Raw genomic sequence first — 22880 nt, 5'->3', positions numbered from 1 at the left:
AATGGCTCATCTTCATTGTGTGTGAAGGATGTCCATTCACACTGCCAGCTTTCCGCAGCATGTCCTCTGATGTATTCCAGGAAGAGATGTGAGTGATGTTACCCGTCACTGGATGACCCTGTACTGTCTGCTGGTGACGTGTGAAGGTTTATGGAATGTGAACTGACCTGACAAGCATCACCTCCAATAACAATCATTTTGTTTTACTAAAATTATTCTCTTTTAACTTTTAGATCTTTCAATTAAAATCACATGTATAGGATTGACTAGAAACAAGTCTTGGCAACACTTTATTTTACAGTGTGCTTGTTACATGTTATATGTACATGAGGCTTGAAATTCACACCTGTCAACCTTCCAAACGCGGGTGGATTTCAGCAGTGGTGTGTGTAACGCAGTCACTCCTACTAGCCACTTTGGCATGTTGAATTTTATATATAACATACATTTTTCAATTGTAGTCTTTTAAAAAGGAATCTGAAAATATAAACTAAGTGCAAAGTAGTTTTGTCAAAATATTGATTTTTCAATACATATCGATACTGAAATATTTTTGTGTTCACACTCAAAGTGCGTGCACATAAAGCCCCCTATCAGTACCAAATTGAGTTGTTTTTCGCTGCTTATTGAGCTTAAAGAGGAACTCAGTAAGATTTGCGAAGCTCCTCCTACAGGTTCCTTCAGTGAATCACACTGTCGTAAATACTCCAAGCGCAGCTCTGGACTACAACGACTACAACGCTCACCAGCGCAGTAGTTTTGCAAATACAGTACAAGAAAGAGGAGGTGGGTAATTTGCAAATACAGTACACTCAATGGAGGTGGGTAATTTTCGAAATTGTCTTATAAAGTCATAATATATACATTGTTTTTGAATTACCGTAAAGCATTTTGTCACTCTCGCGTGAACGTGATCATGAGGCGAGATTGTTTCGGGTCGGTGCAGCTCAACTTGCAAGTGTTGTTTTTTGGCGTAGACGTGCCAGAGGGTGTTAGTGCTTGCCTCAAACACACCACTACGAGTCAATTAACCATCGTAAGGACTTAGAAAACTATTTATGAAGGTAAAAAAGTTACTTAGTTCTGCTTTAAACAGTCAAATACAAACAGAATAATGTCAAAATGCCAGTCTTGGTGAGTACACATGTAAACACAGTGAGTGAATGTAAACAGTTGGAAATGTAAACAGAAAGAAAATGCACATGCAACAGTATAATGGATCCGCACATCAGGTCTGAAAGTGACAGCAGCCAAATTATGAGATAATAATAAAAATATCTATATGGCAGTTTTCCCCAATGGCATCGATGTCAGAACTGTGGCCAGTGAAAATGCTGAATGGCTAGTAACTTCGGAAAACCAATAGCCACAGTGGCTGGTGAGCAAGTTGGATAAATAGTTGGATAAATGTCTATTGCGAGATGACAGCAAATATAATTTCTGTTCTCATTTGCTACAACAGCAAAAGAAAAAATCAATTATATTCTTTCAATGATATTCCAAAAGAAGGACAAAATAAAGAAAAACTGATTACAGCAGTCAGAAAAGAGCATTACGTGAAATTTGGCATCAGTCCCTCGGCTGTTGTATTAGAAACATCCTTACAGCAGTGTTATTTTTATTTTATTTTTTTTTTTTTTTTAATTTACTGCTATGGTAATATAACACAAAGTATAGAGTTATAAATGTATATCTAGATGTGTGATGTTAATAACTGTAGAAACACGTCATCACAGTCTTTGAAAATGGTCTATTACATGCAACTGTAACACTAAACCAAACCCTAATCCTATAATAAGTACACGTTGTTAATTAATATTACTCAGTACATAATTGTATAAAACCTAATACAAAACCCAAGTCTCAACTCTAAATATAACTTTTAATTTAGTTGTTAACAAACAGATACTATTCAGTATCCAACTAGTTCAACACTGTAACATTGGCTCAGCCAATGGTGGGTCTTTGTTTTTGTTTTTAGCAATGGCATATTGGGGAGTGGAGAACCATTATTTATGCATGTCCAACATTTGAATCAGAATTCACTAAATTTGAAATCCAAATAATAAAATTACATAAATACAATGCAGGAAACTTAATAGCATATTTTTTTTTGTATGAAGTAATGAGTAGTGGTGAATAGATAAGAGCATTTATTAATTGCCAATGACATATCTAGAGCTCATTTTGACTGATATCTAATGAAATAAAATGAAATTAGCATAAATTACATGAATGAATGTTGAAAATATAACTCAACAGGTAATGGACAGAACTGTGGTGCAGCAGTTAGTACACATGCTGGTGACACACTGACCCCATTTACACCTGTCATTCATTGCAGTGGTCAGCACAAAACATAGGTCTAACTTGTATTGTGATCTGATCACTCAAAAACCGCATTCAGAGGTAGAGGTGCAATATTTTTGTGGTTTTATGATCAGATCACCTGAGATAGGTGACACAATTCCAATTCCGCCCTGTTAATTGCCCCAATTTACAATTACAATAATATCCTGTAACTCTCTACTATATTCCAGAAACGGTTGTTGTCGATTAGGTCATTTGTAGCCCGAGTCTGCGCAGTAGCGATACTGAGGTGGAGCCACGATATCAAGGTCCCGCCCACATTGCCGCAGACTCATTTGCAAGCACAGCTGTCAATCATGATGTTATACCCTGTTTTTATTCCATCAAATTAACTAGCTAAAACCAAATGAACAGTTTGGCTTGCGGCCCATTCAATTACATGGAAAGGGCGGGGCTTATGACCTATAGAGCAGCCATCCACCAAGAGGGTGATCGAAATGCTTTGGCTTCACTTTTCAGGCAGGAATATAACAAATTTCTGTTTGAATCTTCACTGTGATTGTTGTGTGATTGGATCAAATTCCAATCTTCCAATCCCTTCCACGATTTTCATGAAGAACAAATGATCAATTATGCTTTGCACTCTCTTCTCGGGAGGATCAAAATGTAAAACTTCCAGTTTTCAGACTGTTTTCATGAGTTACTGACGTTCCCAAGCTACCTGGACAGCTGTGAAAAGGAGGGTGTGATTTGTTTTAAATGAGTTTCAAGCCCATAATGTAAACAAGTAACGGCAGCATTTTAGAGGCAGAACGGGCAAGTGGGTTTAATGTGGACTGTGAACAACATCACTGTGTCTGTTACGCTCCGTGATTCAAAGATACGCCTCAGTGTTTTGAGAGGCTCAGTTCACAGTAAACACTTTCCAGGTGCTCCGAGTTTGGATCAATTATAAACGCACCCACTTTTTCTTTTGGGTGTATTGTCGAGCTACATGAAAGCGAAGAAATTAAGACAGAACTCTTCAGAATTATTTCAATTCAAAATAAAACCATATAATAATTAGTATTTGGCTATTATTTTAGGTTTGTGGTCAAAACACAAATTTTCTAGTAGTTTTCTTCAAGCTATCTGTAGCTGTTATGACACTCTCCAAATGCACAAATTCCCTCAGAGCCTGCACTGCTTGTATTATCAATAACGTTGTTGAGCTGATTACAACAACTAAACAGAAATGCAAAGCATCCTATAGGAAGTCACTCATTCTAATGGCACCATGGGCGGAAAAGTGAGTAAAAATACGGCTTGAATAATATAAACCTTTGAGATATTTGTAATGGTGCAACAGTGGGTTTTATATGGTCAACTATTTTTATGCTTTTCATACAACAGAGCTCATTCAGTGTGAAGTGATATTCATCGTAGCCTAATGAAACTCTCTGAAGTGTAAGAGGGGTGTAGGAATATTCCAGGATCTTAAAGCTTTAGAGAGTTTCAGCGGACTGCTCTGAGATTTTCTATTCCAAATTTTAGGCTTCTCAAGAAAGTAGAAGTAATACTAAATTATCACAGTTGTGAAATTTTGTAACCTTAAAAGTCCAGCATTGCAATTTTTTCAACACTTTTCTAAAATCGTAATCCAATACATCATCAATATCAATACTAGGGTCCCTGAGGGTTGAGGATGAAAAAGTTATTTTCTTCATAAATAGCATTAAATTTCATCATCTCTCTACCTGTCAATATTCTTGCAAATATTTCCTGGGATCTTTTCAAGTCCATGAGTTTCACTCTTAGTGAGTTAGAGAGGGTTTTTTGGAATGGAGATTTTTTGGGCCGTAGAGGTTTGATGTACTTCTTGGCCAAAACTGCATCATTGAATCACAGAAGAGAAACAGATCAGCCAAACCACAAACCTCTTCCTTCGAGTGCCAACTACCTGCTGATGAAGGACATGTCCACTGGATCAGGCCACTTGAGATGCAAGCGCTCAACAACACTGAGTTTCTTATGAATTTTTTTTTTTTTTTGTAAAACACGATCTTCCTTGTTTATCATGACACTGATAAACTCTTTTGAATTTTTTTTTTGTCAGATAATTGATCATCGACATCAAACCACTACTAGCATGAATGTAAATAAATAAATAAATTGTTGTTTCCATTTGCTGAGGAGAAAAATTTCAACTCAAAACAGAAAAACCCCCATTGAATGTAGACCAATATTATCAACACGTAACCATATTTTTCGCTAATATATCAAATCAGATTGGAATTTCATCATGGAATGTTATGTCCTATGCGGCATCAACAACTCTGAACTTGTTTCTCTTGCTAGGAGCCAATAAATATGGTTTAGCCATGCTGACAATTTACATTTAATCTTGGGGTTTGACGAATCCACTGAATCCACAGTTGGGGGCTAGTCTATCAAATGGCTTCCCACAGAGATCTCACGATAGCCAGGTTGGAGAGGGAAGCGGTGGACGGGGCACTTGGCACAACAGGCACCAGAAACCCGCTGATGACCAAAATGGAGGTCTTACGGCTAAAGAGCTCATTAATACTCTCTAAATAACATATGCCTGTTGCAGCAGTTTCAGATGTTAGAGAATAGTGCTTATTAGCAGATAAATGCTACCAACACCACAGCAAAAAAACCCAGCAAATAGAACTGTACAACTCAGTGGTGGTCCACAGACAACTAACCCCAATATAAACATCCCAAGAAAAGAAGAATGCACCCTACGGTTTGCAATAAAAGGCCACAGCCACAATGGGCTGGGAAATTTACCTTCTTCATCCGGCAGCCTGTGGTTTCAGCCGCTTTTTCAATGAAAATGATTACATTTTCAATGAAATCCCGCAGTGGAAAGTTGCACATGAAAAATAACGGGCAAAAAGTTTGCACTTTCCTAATTTAATCCTTTTTTTTTTCACACTGCATACTAAAACATGACAACAGTGTTGCGAAAAAGTGTGCGAAATGCAATTTTTTTAAAAAGTACCTTCAAAACAAATTTCTGTTTAATGGAACGTGCAAAAATATGATAATGTAATAAAATTCACAGAGTAAAAAGAATAACCATCAACTGTAACATCCTAATTAGCAAAACAAAATAGTGACAGAAAGCGCCGGAAAGGAAGAGACCCCCTACCTGAGCGTCGCGCTTCCTCCACTCCTGGGTTTGTGTTTGCTGCTGGACCATGGCGGCCCTCGCCTGCTTGTCCAAACTATCGATTTCCCGCTGGTGGTCCTGGACCAGGCTGTCCTTCTCGGCATTGTGTGTCTGGAGTAGGTGCGTCCGCTCCTGTTCATGCTGCAGTTTCAGTTCCACAATCTGATTGGACAACAAGGAGTAAGACTTCATCAGCGGAACATCCCTGTCGTCATGACAACTTGTGCATGGCTCAGCGAAAGAAAAAAGTTCAAGGCTTGCCTCACAACACAAGAAGCCTACGCAAGTTTTTGCATCACTATGACCTCACATGTTGCTGTCCTTCCACTTTTGCGCTAATTATGACAAGCTAGCCTCTCTTTCAGCTCTCATTAGAAAAAAAAAATGTGGCACAGAACTGGGCACATTAATTGGCTTAAAATTATGGCCAATATCATCATCATATGCTGCATAGAAGACGAGGAAGCAAGAAGTGAACAAAAAAAAAGAAAACTGATATTATCCAATTTCAAATCTTTACCTATAATCCCATTTATTCCAACAGACTGCTCAAAAAAAGAAGAAGAAAAAAAGAGTTCATTCATTCATTTAATTTGAAGTTTCTTGTCTGTCCATACTGTCATGATGGACACACCGCAATGTTAATAACCACTTACTGTTACTTCTGAGTCCTTTTCCGAAGTGTTGCGCTTTGTCAAAGATGGAAAATTAAGAGCCTAAAATATTCCAATCCGCACGGCATCCCCGCTAACACTTATTCAGAAAAAATGTGGTCAGCATTGAAAGCATGAAGGAAAATGTTCAAAGAACACAAAAGCTAGCAGTGGCATTATCTCGCTGACTTGCACCTGCTGTGCGGTGAGTCGAGCCTGGCGATGAGAGGCAGCGCCCAACGGTTCCCAAGGTCCGTTCCCACTCTCCTCTGGATGGGAGATGGTGACCTTGGCCAATCCGGCCCCCCGTCTCCCAGTTAGCCTGCAGCGAGAGGCCTGGTCCCTGCAGTTTTCAAGCTAATCCCCCCACATTGTGCAGCTCGGCACCCTACCTGGCCTGCCAGCTAGAGGCTGCTGTGGTGCTATTGAGTGTAGGTGATGAATGGGATTTCAGCTCCCAGCCAATCAGGCACAAGGCCACAAAAGATGCTTCAAACAGCCCCATGGCATTTCTAATTTTAGTGGATTTTGAAGAAGCTGAAGTAAGATTTGGTAAGGAGATTCCTCATTCTCCAGCTTTATCGATTTTGCCCTTCAACACTGTAGAGGAAGAGATGTGGATGCAAGCAGACATCTCTAATAGGGCGAAACTGAACAGCCAACAGAAAAAGCCTCAACTAATTGATCAGGGACTGCTGAAGGACGCAACTCTCCAGTCTTAAAGAAATAGGACAGATTTCTTCATAACACACCATGCATTAACATGCTAAACTCGGGTAAACATACAGATCTCTGCTGGTAGTTACACTACAATCCAACCACCCAATTTGCAATATATACACGTCATGACAGATGAATAGCCCGTGATCAGTGATTACCTTAGTTTAAAGCCCAGCGTACAGCTCGCTGTGATGGGTTGAACCCGTCCCACAGCACTTGTCGGACGAGCGACAAAGCAAGGCTTTGGTTTTGACAATTCTGTGTTAATTTTTTTCGACGCAGGGTGAAAATCCACGCCAAATATATGGCGATATGACAGTGGGAAAGCGAAGGGTGGGGGAGAGATTGAAAACATTGAAACGTCACAGAAAGGGCTGCTGGGTGCCAGGCTCTTAAAGCGCCAGCGCTGAATGGCTGCTGTCACTGGGCAGATGTGATTAGCGCCCCCTCCTAGAGCGCCAGCGTTGAGGTCATGGGGCGGTGGGCGACTGAAGGAGGCTCCCCGCGCAGTATCGGAGAGGAGGCACTCAGTAGGGGTTCTGTTTGAAGAAAGAAGAGTGGCGGAAAATATATTCTATTATTCAGAGTACAGATACTACAGATACAAAAAGGACCATTCCGTCTATTTGTTTGTGTGCAGCTTTTTTTTTTTTTTTTTTCTGAAAAAACGAAAAAGAGAAAGAGAGAACTTGGTTGATGTGGATAGATAGGATAGATCCCCAAATGTAGCCTCCACAGTTTTGAGTGGGATGTTGGTAATGTCATATACTGCTTGACTTTCTACTGTTGTGACCTCAGACATCAGCTCAGCGTTGGCACACCAAGCCGCCATGACGTCAAATGGTGAGGAGGTCAAAGAGAAACAACACTTCTATAGAAATGCACTCTTTTAAAGTCCAATTGATGGGAATCCTGGGGAATGTTTCTTTGTGTCCACATGAATAGCTAAAAGTGACCCTCAGAGCACAGTTCACTCATTAAAGCAGCACTAAACATCTCAGCTCAGTCCTGCCAGCACATAAAAACTAGACTTTTATGAACTTACCTTTAAATTGCTCTCAGAAGAATACAGGCTAAATTTCATTAACACTAATTCCTTAAACTCTTGACAAATCTGTTATAATATCACAATATTGTGTAGTCAGTAAGTCACTACACAGCAGAGGGGTGAATATCATAAAATCATGTCCATTTCAGGCAATGGTAAACCCTAAATAATATGAAGTTTTTTGCAGACATTTTCAAGACAATTGTGATGTTAAATTATGTAAAAGTACTTCAATTAAATATATATATATATATATATATATATATATATATATATATATATATATATATCATGAATAAGTCACGGTTGAAAGGCGTTGTTAGGCACGACGTGATGCAGAGTGCCTGCAACCCCTTCAGCCGCGACTTATTCATGATACAGCACTAGCCTCTAGTACCTTATTGCTTTTATAAAATGTTTACCACACAATACAAATATTAAAGCCAGAAATATGTATCAATGCAACTTTCATGGAGTAAACTTTTTCTAAAAGCCTTCCTTCTGCCGGGAAAAAATAGTCCCTGACCATGAACAGCAACAGAAGTTACATTTTCACGCCATTAGATGGCAGAGACTGTCTTTATGAGTGTGTCAGTCAATAGTGAAGACTTTAATATTGAAAAGACGCAACTGACCAATGCTTTGAATAGCGCTGTTAGTCACGGGAAAACCCCTTAAATGTTAAAAGGACAAGATAATACATCGGACATTTTTTATTATGAACATAGGACTGAATGCTCTCTATCGCCTTTTCTCTGTGAACAGCCAGCCTCTTTTGCAATGACCTTTTGTGTCTTGCCCTCCTTGTGCAAGGTGTCAATGGTCGTCTTTTGGACAACTGTCAATTCAGCAGTCTTCCCCATGATTGTGTAGCCTACAGAACTAGACTGAGAGACCATTTAAAGGCCTTTGCAGGTGTTTTGAGTTAATTAGCTGATTAGAGTGTGGCACCAGGTGTCTTCAATATTGAACCTTTTCACAATATTCTAATTTTCTGAGATACTGAATTTGGGATTTTCCTTAGTTGGCAGTTATAATCATCAAAATTAAAAGAAATAAACATTTGAAATATATCAGTCTGTGTGTAATGAATGAATAACATATACAAGTTTCACTTTTTGAATGGAATTAGTGGAATAGAATTCTTTTAAATGAGCATTTTTTATCAGGCTCCTGCGATCAAGTTCAGGAGTTTCATTTTAAAGGTAATGATAAGGTTACTAGTTAGTGAATAAAATAACTTTTTTTTTTCAAAAACGTCACTTTAGACAATTCATTGGTTTTTAACAAGTTAGATTTTCTTTTGCATCCAAACCAGCTAAAGCCACTTGTCCTTTTTTGCGCAAAAACCTCTAAATCCACCTATTTGGGACAAGACATAGTAAATAGTTGAAAAATCACTAAAGATGCAACTATAAACCATGAAAAAGATGAGAGCACAATAATTTCAAAACTAAACAGTAGACAAACCTCTTTACACAGGGATCTAACAAGTCTCTTCTATTCAGCCTTCACTTTTTGCCTCCTCCGTTTACATGGCATAGCTTCCATACGAGACAGAAGAATGGCATCTTGTTTGACTTTGTCTTTTGTGAAATAGAACTGTTGTTTGATGTATAATAAATCTGATTCCTTCAAAGTAACAGCACTGCACGAAGAACTGTTATGAGTGCATGATACACTTGCGACCAAGCCATTTCCACTGTAGGCTATTTTCTTTTGCCTTATGACGGGCAGAGTTTTGAGGTAACGATTTCTTCTGCCATTGTTAGTAGGACAAGCATTTCATCGTACTCCATCTTTTATTTTAAAAATCTCAATCTGAATCTGAATTTAAAACAATCTCCTCAGCGCGCTGCTATATTGAAACCGCTCAAAATCATATTGTTCGATTCACGCCTTCTGATTGGTTCTCGGAGCATAGCAGCTTTTGCTGCCAAAATGAAGTGGCATCTAGAGGCTTTTGCCAACAAACCGTTATATCTGAATGGGCTGATGCTGGGATTTAGAGGATTTGAAGCATGTGATTTGTTGAACGTGTACTATGTGCTGTAAGCATTCGCTCAATGTCATTATCTTATTTTTGACAGAGGTGGCGTTTAGCGGCTTTTGCATCTGAACTCTTCAAAAAAAAAAAAAAAATAATAATATATATATATATATATATATATATATATATATATATATATATATATATATATATATATATATATATATATATATATATATATTTGCATTAATAAGATTTTTTGGTTAAACCTTAGTATAGGGAACACATTTAAACTATTAACTACAACTTTTTCCTCAATAAACCCCTAATTTACTGCTTATTAATATTTAGTAAGGTAGTTTAGGTATTGGGTAGGATTAAGAATGTAGAATATGGTCATGTACAATAAGGAATTAATATGTGCTTAATAAGTACTAATGAACAGCCAATATTCTAGTCATATGCATGCTAATAAGCAACTAGTTAAAAGCCCCACTGAGTGTTACCAAAAAAAAAAAAAAAGTGATAATGAGAATTGGGAAGAATTTACCTTATTATTATGCAAAAATGTCTTAATATAAAAACAAAATCTTAATTAGACTTTATGAATCACTTTTGACAAAAGAGTTTGAACTTAAATCAGTTTAGTTTTTTGTGGTATTTGCTAAATGAACATAACAATGAGCAATACATAATATTCTCTCCACTCCTTCTACAAAGTTAAATTATTATAAATAGCAAGTGTTACAAAAAAAGCAAAAAACATAAATAATAATAATAAACAGTACTAATTGATTGGCATGCTAATTATATATTTATTACACCTTATAACCACTACAATTATTTATCCTTGGCCAAATTATCAAAATTCAACACACTATTTGACATACAAGCTGAACATATTTATCTTCTAAAAAGTCTACATGTTCCTGGTGTTATTGTGAATGATTCATCAGCACAAGCTGACAATCTGACCGCGCGGGTGGGAACAAGAACATGTTTCAATCATTTCCCTACTAACTTTCTGTCTGCCGCTAGCTGTGACCACCACAGGAAACTAGCAAAGCAAGCACTAGGTAAGGAGAAGAATTTTTGCCTGTTTTCCCTTTCACAACCCTCTTCCCCATCCCCGAGCTAACCTAGCTGCATACCCGCTAGCCTGAATTTTTGTACTTTGATGAAGGAGGAATATTGTAGAAGTCTTTGAGGCTTCCAAAAGATTTGAGTGAAGCAAACTGAGGTTTCACTGGCTGATGGGGGTGTACTGGTTCAGAAACAAAAATGTTTGAATAAAATGTATTGTGTTAATTTAGTGAAAAACATGGAAAACATGCCTTTTCAGTTTTTCAACTAGATTTTTATTTGACAAAAGATATTTTACTTGACAACAGTGGTTGCTTGTCTTCGTAATCTTCATACAGTACAACAGTCGGGTCATGGAAGTAAAAACTCCATTCATTTTCTCCATAGGGAAATTGATTTTTAACGATAACTTATAAACCTTTAAAGACAGCCCTGCTGTGAGCTATGAAGCTGTTAATCGACAGTATTTACTTCTGTTGAAGCCATTAGCCAGCAGTAGTTCAACTTTTAAAATAGTAGAATTTGTGGTAAAAAACTACATTACCCATGATGTTGCATAGAAAATTCCACCAATCAGAGAATAGAAACAAGCAAAATGCGCCAAAAGATCTCATTAGCTGAGGAATACTGTTACAACAAGATGCCACTGCTAAGACTTCACTGCTAAGTTTGGGGGGACTGGGTTCTGCTGGCAGATTGAATCTTTCACAACACAAGAAAAAAAAAAAAGGAGATCAAATTGTCTGTCCTTTCTTTTGAATTTTAGGCTTCTAGTAGTAGTTTCTTACAGTATGTCACATCCTGCTCTTGTCATTCTCACCCACTGCTGAGCACACTAGCCAAACCTAAAGATGAGAAATTCAGCTATGAATTTATTTGCCTCGGTTTTAAATAACCTGAGAAAAAGCAAGAAGCGCCCACAATGCATTATGTAGGCAAGTTCAAAAGTAACGAGCCGCCGCAAGAACAAGATCAATAGAGCAGTTCTTCAACAGTGGAACATCAAGTTCGAAATATTAAGGGAGCATTGTCTGTCCAAGTGGGATCTGTGAGTTCCTTACAAACAATCACTCTGACCTGGTGTGAAGCAGTTCATTTTTGAAATTCCAGACAGAGATAAAATAGAGAACAACAGTGTGAAGATGAACAATAGTCAGCTTGACAATAGTTTGTTGATCTTTTTTCTACAAAAGTTTGTAGTACTTGTTTCGCTGTTTATAATTCTATTCCCTTTTTCTATTTAAAAACCCTTGCTTTGTGTACAGTGCTAAACTAACTGGGACTAGTCACAGCACTTACTACATATTGTTGCTCTATTGTTCTCCTAATTTGTAATTCACTTTGGATAAAAAATGTCTGCTAAATTATTAAATTAATTTAACATGGATACAGTGATTCGGCCAAAATTCCACAATATCTGTATTTATTGTTACTAAGCTTGCTTTATATAAAACATTAAAATCATATGGTATCTGAAAACATTTTAATGTCCCCCCCCCCCTAGCAATACCAAATTAAAGGGTTAGTTCACCCAAAAATGAAAATAATGTAATTTATTACTCACCCTCATGTCGTTCCACACCCGTAAGTCCTTCGTTAATCTTCAGAACACAAATTAAGATATTTTTGTTGAAATCCGATGGTTTAGTGAGGCCTCCATAGCCAGCAATGACATTTCCTCTCTCAAGATCCATAAATGTACTAAAAACATATTTAAATCAGTTCATGTGAGTACAGTGGTTCAATATTAATATAACAAAGTGACGAGAATATTTTAGGTGCACCAAAAAAACAAAATAACGACTTATTTAGTAATGGCTGATTTCAAAACACTGCTTCATGAAGCTTCGGAGCATAATGAATCAGCATGTCAAATCATGATTCGGATCACGTGTCAAACCGCCAAACTGCTGAAATCACGTGACTTTGGCGCTCCGAACCACTGATTCGACACGCTGATTCATAACGCTCCAAAGCTTCATGAAGCAGTGTTTTGAAATTGGCCATCACTATATAAGTCGTTTTTTTTTTTTCTGCACCAAAAATATTCTCGTCGCTTTATAATAGTAATATTGAACCACTGTACTCACATGAACTGATTTAAATATGTTTTTAGTACCTTAATGGATCTTGAGAGAGGAAATGTCATTGCTCCCTATGCAGGCCTCACTGAGCTATCGGATTTCAACAAAAATATCTTAATTTGCGTTCTGAAGATTAACGAAGGTCTTACGGGTGTGGAACGGCATGAGGGTGATAAATGACATAATATTCATTTTTGGGTGAACTAACCCTTTAAGTTATAATAACAATAACTTTTTTTTTGTGCAAAAACTCTGGTTACAAGAGGTTTTCACCTCTCGCAAGAGGTATAGACCATTTTGGGTGTTTGTAAACAGTGATGATGTGTTTTGCTGGGCGGAGCCTCCCTGTGACAGAAAATTACAGTTCTGCAGTAGCAGTCTGAGGAAGCCATGGAATAATAAAAAAAAAAAATTGTGAATTAATATCTCACAATTATTTTTTTTCCCCTCACAAATATGAGTTTATATCTTACAATTCTGAGAAGAAAAATTATATATATTCTGCCTTTTTTCCTCAGGATTGTGAGTTTATATCCTGCCATTCTGCATTTCCCCCCTCAGAATTGTGATATAAACTCGCAATTGACCCTTCGCAAAGACCCACCCCCCTTAGTTACTGTTGCTTTGTTCGACAAGCCATGGCGCTGTTACGCCACATGCAGTGAAAAATACATCGCGGAGGAAAAAGGACACTGACAACACGTTGACAGACAAGACAAAGCAGGTTACTTATGATATTAAACAAAGTCCCAACTTTCAAATGGTGTAATTTTTAAAATAAATTTGAACAATAAAAACCGTTTTGTTTAATGTGTCGTAACAGATTGCTGTAGTGCCTCAGCTCAAACGGCTCGTAATCCGACCAAATCTTCTTACTAGGTAATTTATAGCATCAAATAAACATGAATGAACATGAGAAGGAATGTTGTTTCAAATGCGGAAAGACATAAATACACACCATTCTCAAGTTTAAGTCCACCGAGGTTAATCTTCTAATTCCTGACTAATTTGTCGGACAAACTGGCGGATTCGGCGTTCTGATTGGTTAGATCGCTTGTCAATCAAACTCCCGGCGAAGGGTCAATTGCGAGAAAAAAGTCTGAATTGTAAGATAAAAACGTTATAGGTTAAAATGTCATCTATGTAAAATATTATAGTATTAAATATTATTTCATGCTTTAACTTTAGGACTAGTTTCCTCAACTTGTTACCGTTGTTTTTCTGCCACCACAATGCAGTGACGAAACTGTGACGTCTGCTCACAATAGTTAGCACAATTTCTTGCAAATAGACATAAAAAACAAAGAAATGAAAGGATGTAACAAATACAGCATAATGCATGGTTTGGTAAGTGTGAGACAAACACAAAATGTATTTGGATCATGGGTTGTAAAATCTTACAACTCTGTTGGGCTTTAACTTTTTGTTAAAATGTATGCCATGCCTGGCTCCAAATATAAACAACTATGATCATCTTTGCATACTGAATTGTGATATTATATATCTAACTCTATCTATTCTATTTCTGAAATTATTATTTTCCTAAAACCCATTGTTTGGCAACAGAATTTGCTTCAGTTCAAATAATCTGCAATTCTACTGCTAAATAGCAAAGTGATAAGATTGTGAGGTGAACAATATTTCACTATTTTCAATTTTAGAAATTATAGAAAGAAAAAGGATTGACTGAAGATAACAAACACATTCCTGTCAGTGAATAAAAACTGTTAAAGAGGCAGCATCTTATCAGTTGATTGGACTTTGATTAAATAGAGAACAAATTACATTTTTAATCAGGTGGAACTGGAGACTGAATGGAATGATATGATAAGGGATTTTAAACTGTGAAAACAAATCTATATTTGAACCTGCGACAGCCCATCCAATCATCTAGAGCGAGAAGATCATGTCATCTGCATATGAACTGTGTTGCTCAGTGTAATAATGCTTGAGTGTGAGTAAATGATTTGTTCGTCTATATTTCTACCAAAAGAAAATCGTTAGTCACACTTAATGCAATGCAAATTAATTTTGACCTGCTGCTCGTATCTTCGCTGTAGCTCCTCCAGCTGAAAACTGAACTCTTTAGACTGCTTCTCTCGTAGAGATTTAGAGCGAATCAGATCAGCCTCTACTTTCTCCATCTGGAATCAGAAAACAGAGTGGCAGCATTTTAATATACTTCAATACACTACATTATATTATTCTATTATCACCTGAAATCTTTTCTTCTCTGTACACAAAAACAAATATCGCTCCTCATGAGAAGGGCATGACTTGACTCGCAATGCAATGCTTTTACATGCACACTCATAATACGATTATAATAGGATTTTGGCAATATTGTGATTAAACTTTACCTCATGTAAACAGAATACTTCGATCGGACTAATGCTATTAAGCTCGTAATCATAGTAACCATAATCGCATGCCAATTTTAATCAGAATAAACAGGCACGTGAACACCTTTATCGCATTATTACTGCATTATGACGTGTGTTTTTCTTCACACAACTTCATGAATTAACTACGTGACATTATGAAGAATGGTGGTAAAAATAACCACACTTCTTAGCGAATAGAAGAATGAAAATTGCAAAAAAAAGTTTTGCTTGTGTCATGTAAACATCTTACTGCGATTAAGACCTTACTCTTTGTAAAAAAGTAAAATAATAATAATAAATCGCATTATTGGTGCACGTAGTTGTAAATGTAGTCATTGATAATAACGTTGATAATCTAATGATGTTATATGATAATAAGCATAAAAATGCACAGCACACAAATACTAAGTAAAATAGTTAATGTATAATTGAATGCACTTTTTGATATTGCAAGAAATATACTTATAATGACTTATGAATACTTCTTACTTATAATTCTTATATCTGTCCACAATTTTGTTGCACTGCATTTTGGAACGGTTTAAAATGTGAGGAATGTGTGAGATCTATTCATGTTTGAAAACATCATGCGTACATCAAATACTGTAAAAATGATAGTCAAAACCTTGTAATTGGTTAACTGATAGATACCACATACGAAAAATAGTAAATATTTTAACATTACATTAGGTTTTCATTTCTCCTGCAAACTACTGGCAAACTTATGGTTATTCAGTTTTAATTATTGCATTATTTTAGTGTCATGTGTGTCACCCTGATGGTGTTTTGTTTCTGTGGGCCCTATTTTAACGATCTAAACGCAAAGTGTAAAGCGCACGGCGCAGGTGCACTCAGGGCGTGTCCAAATCCACTTTTGCTATTTTAACAACGGAAAAACGGTCCGTGCGCCGGGGCGCATTTTTGAAATGGGTTGTCCCTATTCTCTTAATGAGTAATGGGCGTAACGTTCAATAAACCAATCAGAGTGTCATCTCCCATTCCCTTTAAGAGCGAGATACGCTCGCGCCATGGCGGATTGCTATTTACATGGCGGAATTTGTTGGCGGAAAAGCTGAACGCTTTTCAAGCGAAGAAACCGATCTACTCGTGCGCTAAGTTAAAGCATGTTTGTATGATGCGCATCCCTGTGTGTAATAAGCAAAGTCAACGCGCACTGTGGACGCGCCCAGAGGCGCAGTTTCTACCAACGCACTCTAACAAAAAAATATAGCGCCGTTGACTTTAGACTTTAGACCAGGTTTGAGTTGGTCTATGGCGCAGTCTATTTTCAGCTCCTTAAAATAGCAATGCGCCGGCAATGCACCTGAACACACCTCTTTTTTAGACCAGCACGCCCATGGGCGCACTAACTGGCGCAAATGCATTTACTAATTTAAGGACGTGGCGCTGAACGGGAAAACGCGACGCTGGACGCAAACTAGCAAACACACTTGCGCTGCGCCTTGCGTCGCATTGCACCGGGTGTATTATAGGGCCCTGTGTGTTTAACCCTGTGCCTATTTATGAGTGTTGATCATATTTTTTGACATCACTTATTTTTATCACCTGTATTATCCTTAGAACAACACCAGGATAAGTAAATTATGCTTTAATTTTCATTTTAGGGTAAATTATCCCTTTAAGGTACAACACAGATTTTGGTACTTCAGGTAGATTTTTTTCAAGTAGAATGCAATAAAATATACAGTTATAAGTTTTAAAATATTCAGGTACCAAATACATCATCCCATAATATCTGTATTTCTGGCATCCACAGTTGCCGTTTTTTACTGTGTGTCTAGGTAAGCAACTCAGTAGCTTTGGAACACAGTATATTCTCTGCAGTATGCAGCAAGCACTACACTAGTACCATTCTTAACACAGCCAAAGAGAGTCAGGACACATGATGCAGCATAATGGGTTAAATATCTTAGCTGGCTGAAGATACACTATAGAGTTAGTATGTGTAAGTCAAGGCCATGTCCCAATATCCAGAAGACTTTCTTTTCTATGATACCGTTACAAACAGATGAATGCAAATGGACAGCAGAAAAGAGAAAGAGAGGGGGTGGCAGGAAAAAAGTGTTGAACACTTTGATGTGGGTTGAATCTTGGACACATGATGATCGCTGGAGACACAGGGTGGAAAGAGAAAGGTGAATCAGAAAGAACATGAGCAGGATGTGGGCAGCAGCTTCGAGTCCAGAGAGAGCTTTAGGATCCCCTAACGCTCGCCCACAACTACATGACCATTAGTAAACACACATACACACACACAGTCTGCCCAGTGCAACGCTCCAAAGGAACTCTGCCCACACTGTGCCAACATGACTTAATGCTAGCCTGGTTAAAGCTTCCTGTGGGAGCTCACGTCATTACTGATCATACATAAACACACAGAAGAACACAGGAAATAATGCTGCACTCCATCCAATGCTAGTTGTTGGGTATTCCTACTTATATATCTCTGACTTCCAACAAGGCATTGCATTGGCTATGTAAACACTGCAGCTAAATTCTCTTGTCCGTATTGGAGTTTGATCCTGTTCCATACACACACACACAGTTTACAGGAGTGACAACCGCATTCTAAAACCAAATGAACTAAGATCAAAATTCAGGTAGTTACAACCGCATTTACAAAGAAATGAACCAAAATGAAAAACCAGTTGTTAGTGACGTATTTAAACATGCATCAGAGATCTCTTTTACATATATTTTTAGCAGAAAACAAGAACAACCAGGGTGTGTATCTTAGGCACCATCAGTTGTGGCCTATTGGTTAGAGAGTCAGACTGGTAACTCAAAGGTTGCGGCTTCGATCTCAATACCGGCAGAGGTGCCCTTGAGCAAGGCAACTAACCCCCAATCACTGCCCGGGTGCCACAGCAAATGACTGCCCACTGCTCCAGGTGTGTGGGTCCACAGTTTGCAGTGTGTGTGTGTGTGTGTGTGTGTGTGTGTGTGTGTGTGTGTGTATGTGCTTGGATGGGTTAAAAGCTGAGGACAAATTCTGAGTATGGGTTACCATACTTGGCCTTCACTTGTCACTTTCTTTAGACTGGGCAAGATGATCCAGAAATGCTTGTCATACACTGTAGAATTTATTAAGGATGCCCATAGGAATTCATGTTTCATGTTCACAGCCGCGAGCCAATACGTTGCTATGGTTACCACTGTGTCAGTCATCTCAATTTCAGGGGTGAGTCATGTTTCGTACGTACACAGAACAATAATTTTAGGGATTCACTCCTGCATCTAAATGCGGTTTTCACTCTTTAAACTTTTGATTTATAAAACAACAAAAACAGCAGTGCTAGCTCTGTTAAAGTTTAATTGTCAACAAAGAAGTCTGCTGCCAAACAAACTGAGGATAAACAATACTATGCAATACATTTAATGTGCAGATGATCCTGGCCAGCCCAACACAACGACACTGACTGATGGCGTCAGTTTGAGGTGGGACTATCTGTTTGGCTAATCAGTCTTTATTTTTTCAATTTCACAGGATTTCAGACAATTTTGGAAAATGCACACTTTCAGCTTTATGTTTGAGCATTTAGCATGGAAGGTATATGTTCCAGTCCAGGGCCCTCCTTAAAGGTCCCGTTTTTCGTGGTTTTTTGAAGCTTTGATTGTGTTTATAGTGTGCAATTAATATGTGTTCATGTTTCGCGTGTAAAAAAACACAGTATTTTTCACATAATTTACTTATCTGTATACCATTGTTTCCACTGTCATAAAAACGGGCTGATGACTTCCTTGTTCTATGAAGTCCCTCCTTCAGAAATACGTAACGAGTTCTGATTGTGCCAGCGGTTCCTGTGTTGTGATTCGACAGCTCTGAGCGCACCGTGCCCGGAAAAGTCACGCCTCTCACCATAACGTGGAGATGCACGCGCTCAGTGTTATTGTAAACATGTCTTTAATTTTACCCTATCAATTTGAGCCGGAATCAGACCCGGTGATTGGACTGCGGGATGAAAATAACAGCGTTTCGACGACATGGCGACAAACACACTCTACAAACACAACTCTTGTGTATTCCTGTGGGTGGAGGTTAGTCAAAAAACATCATTTTAGTGACGTCATTAAAGAAGGAAGTAGAGGGATGGAGTCCAAACTGGCCGTTCGATGTAGGCGACTTCTGTTAAATAAAATATCTCGCTTGGCATTGAACTTTGAGCTTTAAAATTGTACAGATTTTATTTTTACTCTAACAACAACATTACACACTAACTAAAGTTTGAAACATGGGATCACGAAGAATGGGACCTTTAAATTAACGCTCAGTGGAATGACATGAGATGGGTTTTTCAAAGACGGAGCACTCACATTATTATGAATGGGAGAAAAGGCAACACAAAATATGGCGGAATAAGTCTCGCCTTCCAAATGAAACAGTCAGTGTTCTGCACTTGTGCATTGGCTGCTACAGCCTGAAAAATACATTTTTTTTGTCATGATTTGAGTGATTAGAAACAAAATATATGAGACAGTTGTCAGATTTCATTGGCTATTTCAAATACGGAATTTAATTGTAAGTTTTGTGAACATCTTTGGAGAATTTGATGTTTCCCCAATTGAAGAGATAGAAGCTATTCTTGCATGACTGAAATAGCTGCCGAGAGGCATTTCAAAGATGGCCGCCGCCAAATTACTTGCTTGAAAGGGACTTTGAGTTTATCCTCTCTTTTTCTGCATTAGTTTCATAATGTTACAAACTGCTCCGAGATTTGGGTTTAAGATCCAAACGCAGCTTTATTGAGGGTGAATTGTTATCCATTTAACAGGCATAGTGTCAAAACCACAGGGCAAACAATACAGACAGCAACAGAGTCTAAGACAAACAGGGAAATCAGGGAAACATGGGAACTAGGATAAAGGGCTCAGAATTGCAGTTTAACACGAACAAGACTTTGCAATGAGTGACTGAAAACCCAGAGCTTATTAAAGGCAAACTCAAAAGAGTTAAACACACAGGTGGAATTAGTCAGACCGTAATGGGTCCAGGCAGTTTTAGGAAATGTAGTTTATGATGGGAAAGTAAAGGAGACGGAAGGAGTGCCCTCAGGTATGGAAGCTTTTTCCGCCACTAAATAAAAAAAATTAAATAGGTAACTGCGACTTTTTATCTTACAATTCTGACGTTTTTCTCACAATTGCAAGATTTAAACTCACATATGCGAGTTATAAATTCAGAATTGCGTGTTATAAAGTCAGAATTGTGAGATTAAACTCGCAATCTTTTTTTATTTAGTGGCGGAAACAAACATTCACATGCTGAGAACTGCTGTGGTTAATATGAAAGGGCACAGTTTGTTTGATAGAAATGAAATTCTAGAGGTTTTCTACAAATTAAAACACTAGTAGTCAGTAACGTTCACAACATTTTTAAGCATTGTTATAACAATTGCTATAGCTTTAAATCAAGAGGACTAATTACTAAATCTTTAATTGACATAAATAATCATCTCATTTAGCCAACAAAATGAATAATGAGCAGGAAATAATATAAGGCGAGATTTGATGCTATCCATCAGGGCTGAGTTTCCCAAAACATCTTAAACCTAAGCAGATTGTAGAAACCTTTAGCACCAATGCTATGGAAACGCAGCCCAGGATTTGATTGGATCATGGATAATTGATTATGATTATCATTCATTTTTAGTTATTTATTTTAATATGTTTTCTTTATAATAAAGCACACTCAGGAATCATTCATAACAAGACCAGTAATATTTATTAAGAAAGTAAACTAAGTTACCTTTGATTGGATCATTTAGTTCATTGAATCTAAATAAGAGGCTTTTAGCAGCTAGGTGACAACAGCGTGAATGTTTGGTTGTGCACACATTGGATGCAGCTGTGGCAGTGAACCCGGGTGGCGCCGCAGCGGCCCGCTCCAGCATCTGCGCGCAGGATGTGATGTGTGGCCGCAGTCATGTGCATTGTGCTGATGCTGTGGTGGGACAGAGACTGAACAGCGCTGTTTGGGGGGCTGGAGTTGTTATGATGGAAATAGTGAATGTACAAACAGTCATACAGCATACATGTCGGGATGAGCAACAACTCCTGATGACTAACAATGAGATCTGTTTGCTCATCTAATACCAATCAGTGGCTGCCATCTCAGAAAAACTGATTCAGACAATGTAAAATGTTCTTAAGCCAGCTAAGGAAGCTAATGGAGGTAACACAATAGTTTATCTCTCACTTAAGGTGAGAGATCAGTGAACAATGTGAGCCAGAAGATACCTGTATTGCCCGCATGAGCACCACAGCTCCGCATTTGCTAACTATTAGGTTGTGCTGGAAGCTTTTTATTGATATGAATTGTCGTCTGAGAGATGCTCACTGCTCATATGGGGGAATGCAGTGATATCCTGCGAGACTGAACGAGGGGACGTGATTTATGATCCGGTCTGCAGTACTGATTGCTTGCTGTCTGGACTCCCTGGAACAATCCACAGGCCAAATACATCCCGATCTCAATTACACAGTGATATCAGTGAAAGAATGTCTCACATAGTCAGGCGTTTTACAGCCTAAAGTCTGCTCCCACAATGCAGTTTGTTCTGGTCAAGAACTATTAAAAGGGGGTTCAATCTGATTTCATCAGAATGAAACAGCCACTTAGAGAGACTACTCTGAGCTGTTCCCCAGACTATTAGTCAAATATTATTAGTTTCTACAACAAAAGGATCCACGTGTGGCTTTGTTGTTAATGGCAGCACAAACCCTATAATAATACTTAATATAACATTTAAAAACAATAATTCACCTTTATATTCCCTTGAAAAATAATAAAGAAAACATCAGCAATAAAAAGGCAGTAGCTAACAGATGCTATTTACACTAACGGACAATAGCAGCATTTTCTTAGCAATATGCTATTTACACTAAGTGAAAATAACGATATTTTCTATTTACACTATATGAAAGAAGCAGTTCTTTGCAATAAGTGTATAGCAAATAGTTGTTAGATGCTATTTATACTTATAAATAGTGGCAGATACTATTTACACTTCAGTATTGTTGTACATTAACAGGATGCAATAATAACAGTGTAAATGATTACATTTATTAAAATTATTAAATGGATGCCACCTTATTGGGACAATAAAGCCCTTCCTACACCTACCTGATCATTACGTGATCACTACTTGATCATTACCTAAACACTCGTTAGGAACTTTATTTCCACTTTTCAAACATTTTCTTCATTTTTATTGAAAATAAATGCCTTTCTGATCTGATATGTGATGGAAAAAGGAGAAGAGCGAGTTTGGCAAAAGGCGGATTCGAACTCAGGTCGATCATGTCAAAATCTACTTTCACATGCCATATCCCACTGCAGATGTTAAGTGGTGGGCATCTTTTTTAAACTTGTGTGGCCCAACCAAACATTGGTAGGCGGCGTTAGTGTA

At 37.8% G+C, this 22880-nt stretch overlaps 1 protein-coding gene across 6 annotated transcripts in view; it reads right to left on the bottom strand.

Moving 5' to 3' along the window:
- cep112 (centrosomal protein 112) overlaps nucleotides 1-22880 on the bottom strand; it is a 193814-nt gene that overhangs the window by 87446 nt on the left and 83488 nt on the right. For 5 of the 6 annotated variants that reach the window (XM_048190649.1, XM_048190658.1, XM_048190676.1 and 2 more), the window contains 2 exons: nucleotides 15103-15210; nucleotides 5468-5650 (listed from right to left, as the gene is read on the bottom strand). In XM_048190649.1, coding sequence (XP_048046606.1) covers nucleotides 5468-5650; nucleotides 15103-15210 — 291 coding nt within the window. The remainder of the gene's footprint in view (nucleotides 1-5467; nucleotides 5651-15102; nucleotides 15211-22880) is intronic. The other variant, XM_048190684.1, reaches the window with a different exon arrangement.

The sequence above is a fragment of the Megalobrama amblycephala genome, linkage group LG1 (assembly GCF_018812025.1).
Source record: "Megalobrama amblycephala isolate DHTTF-2021 linkage group LG1, ASM1881202v1, whole genome shotgun sequence".
In the NCBI taxonomy this organism is placed as follows: domain Eukaryota; kingdom Metazoa; phylum Chordata; class Actinopteri; order Cypriniformes; family Xenocyprididae; genus Megalobrama; species Megalobrama amblycephala.
The sequence above is the reverse complement of the archived record's forward strand: the minus strand, read 5'-3'. Positions and strand labels throughout refer to the sequence as shown.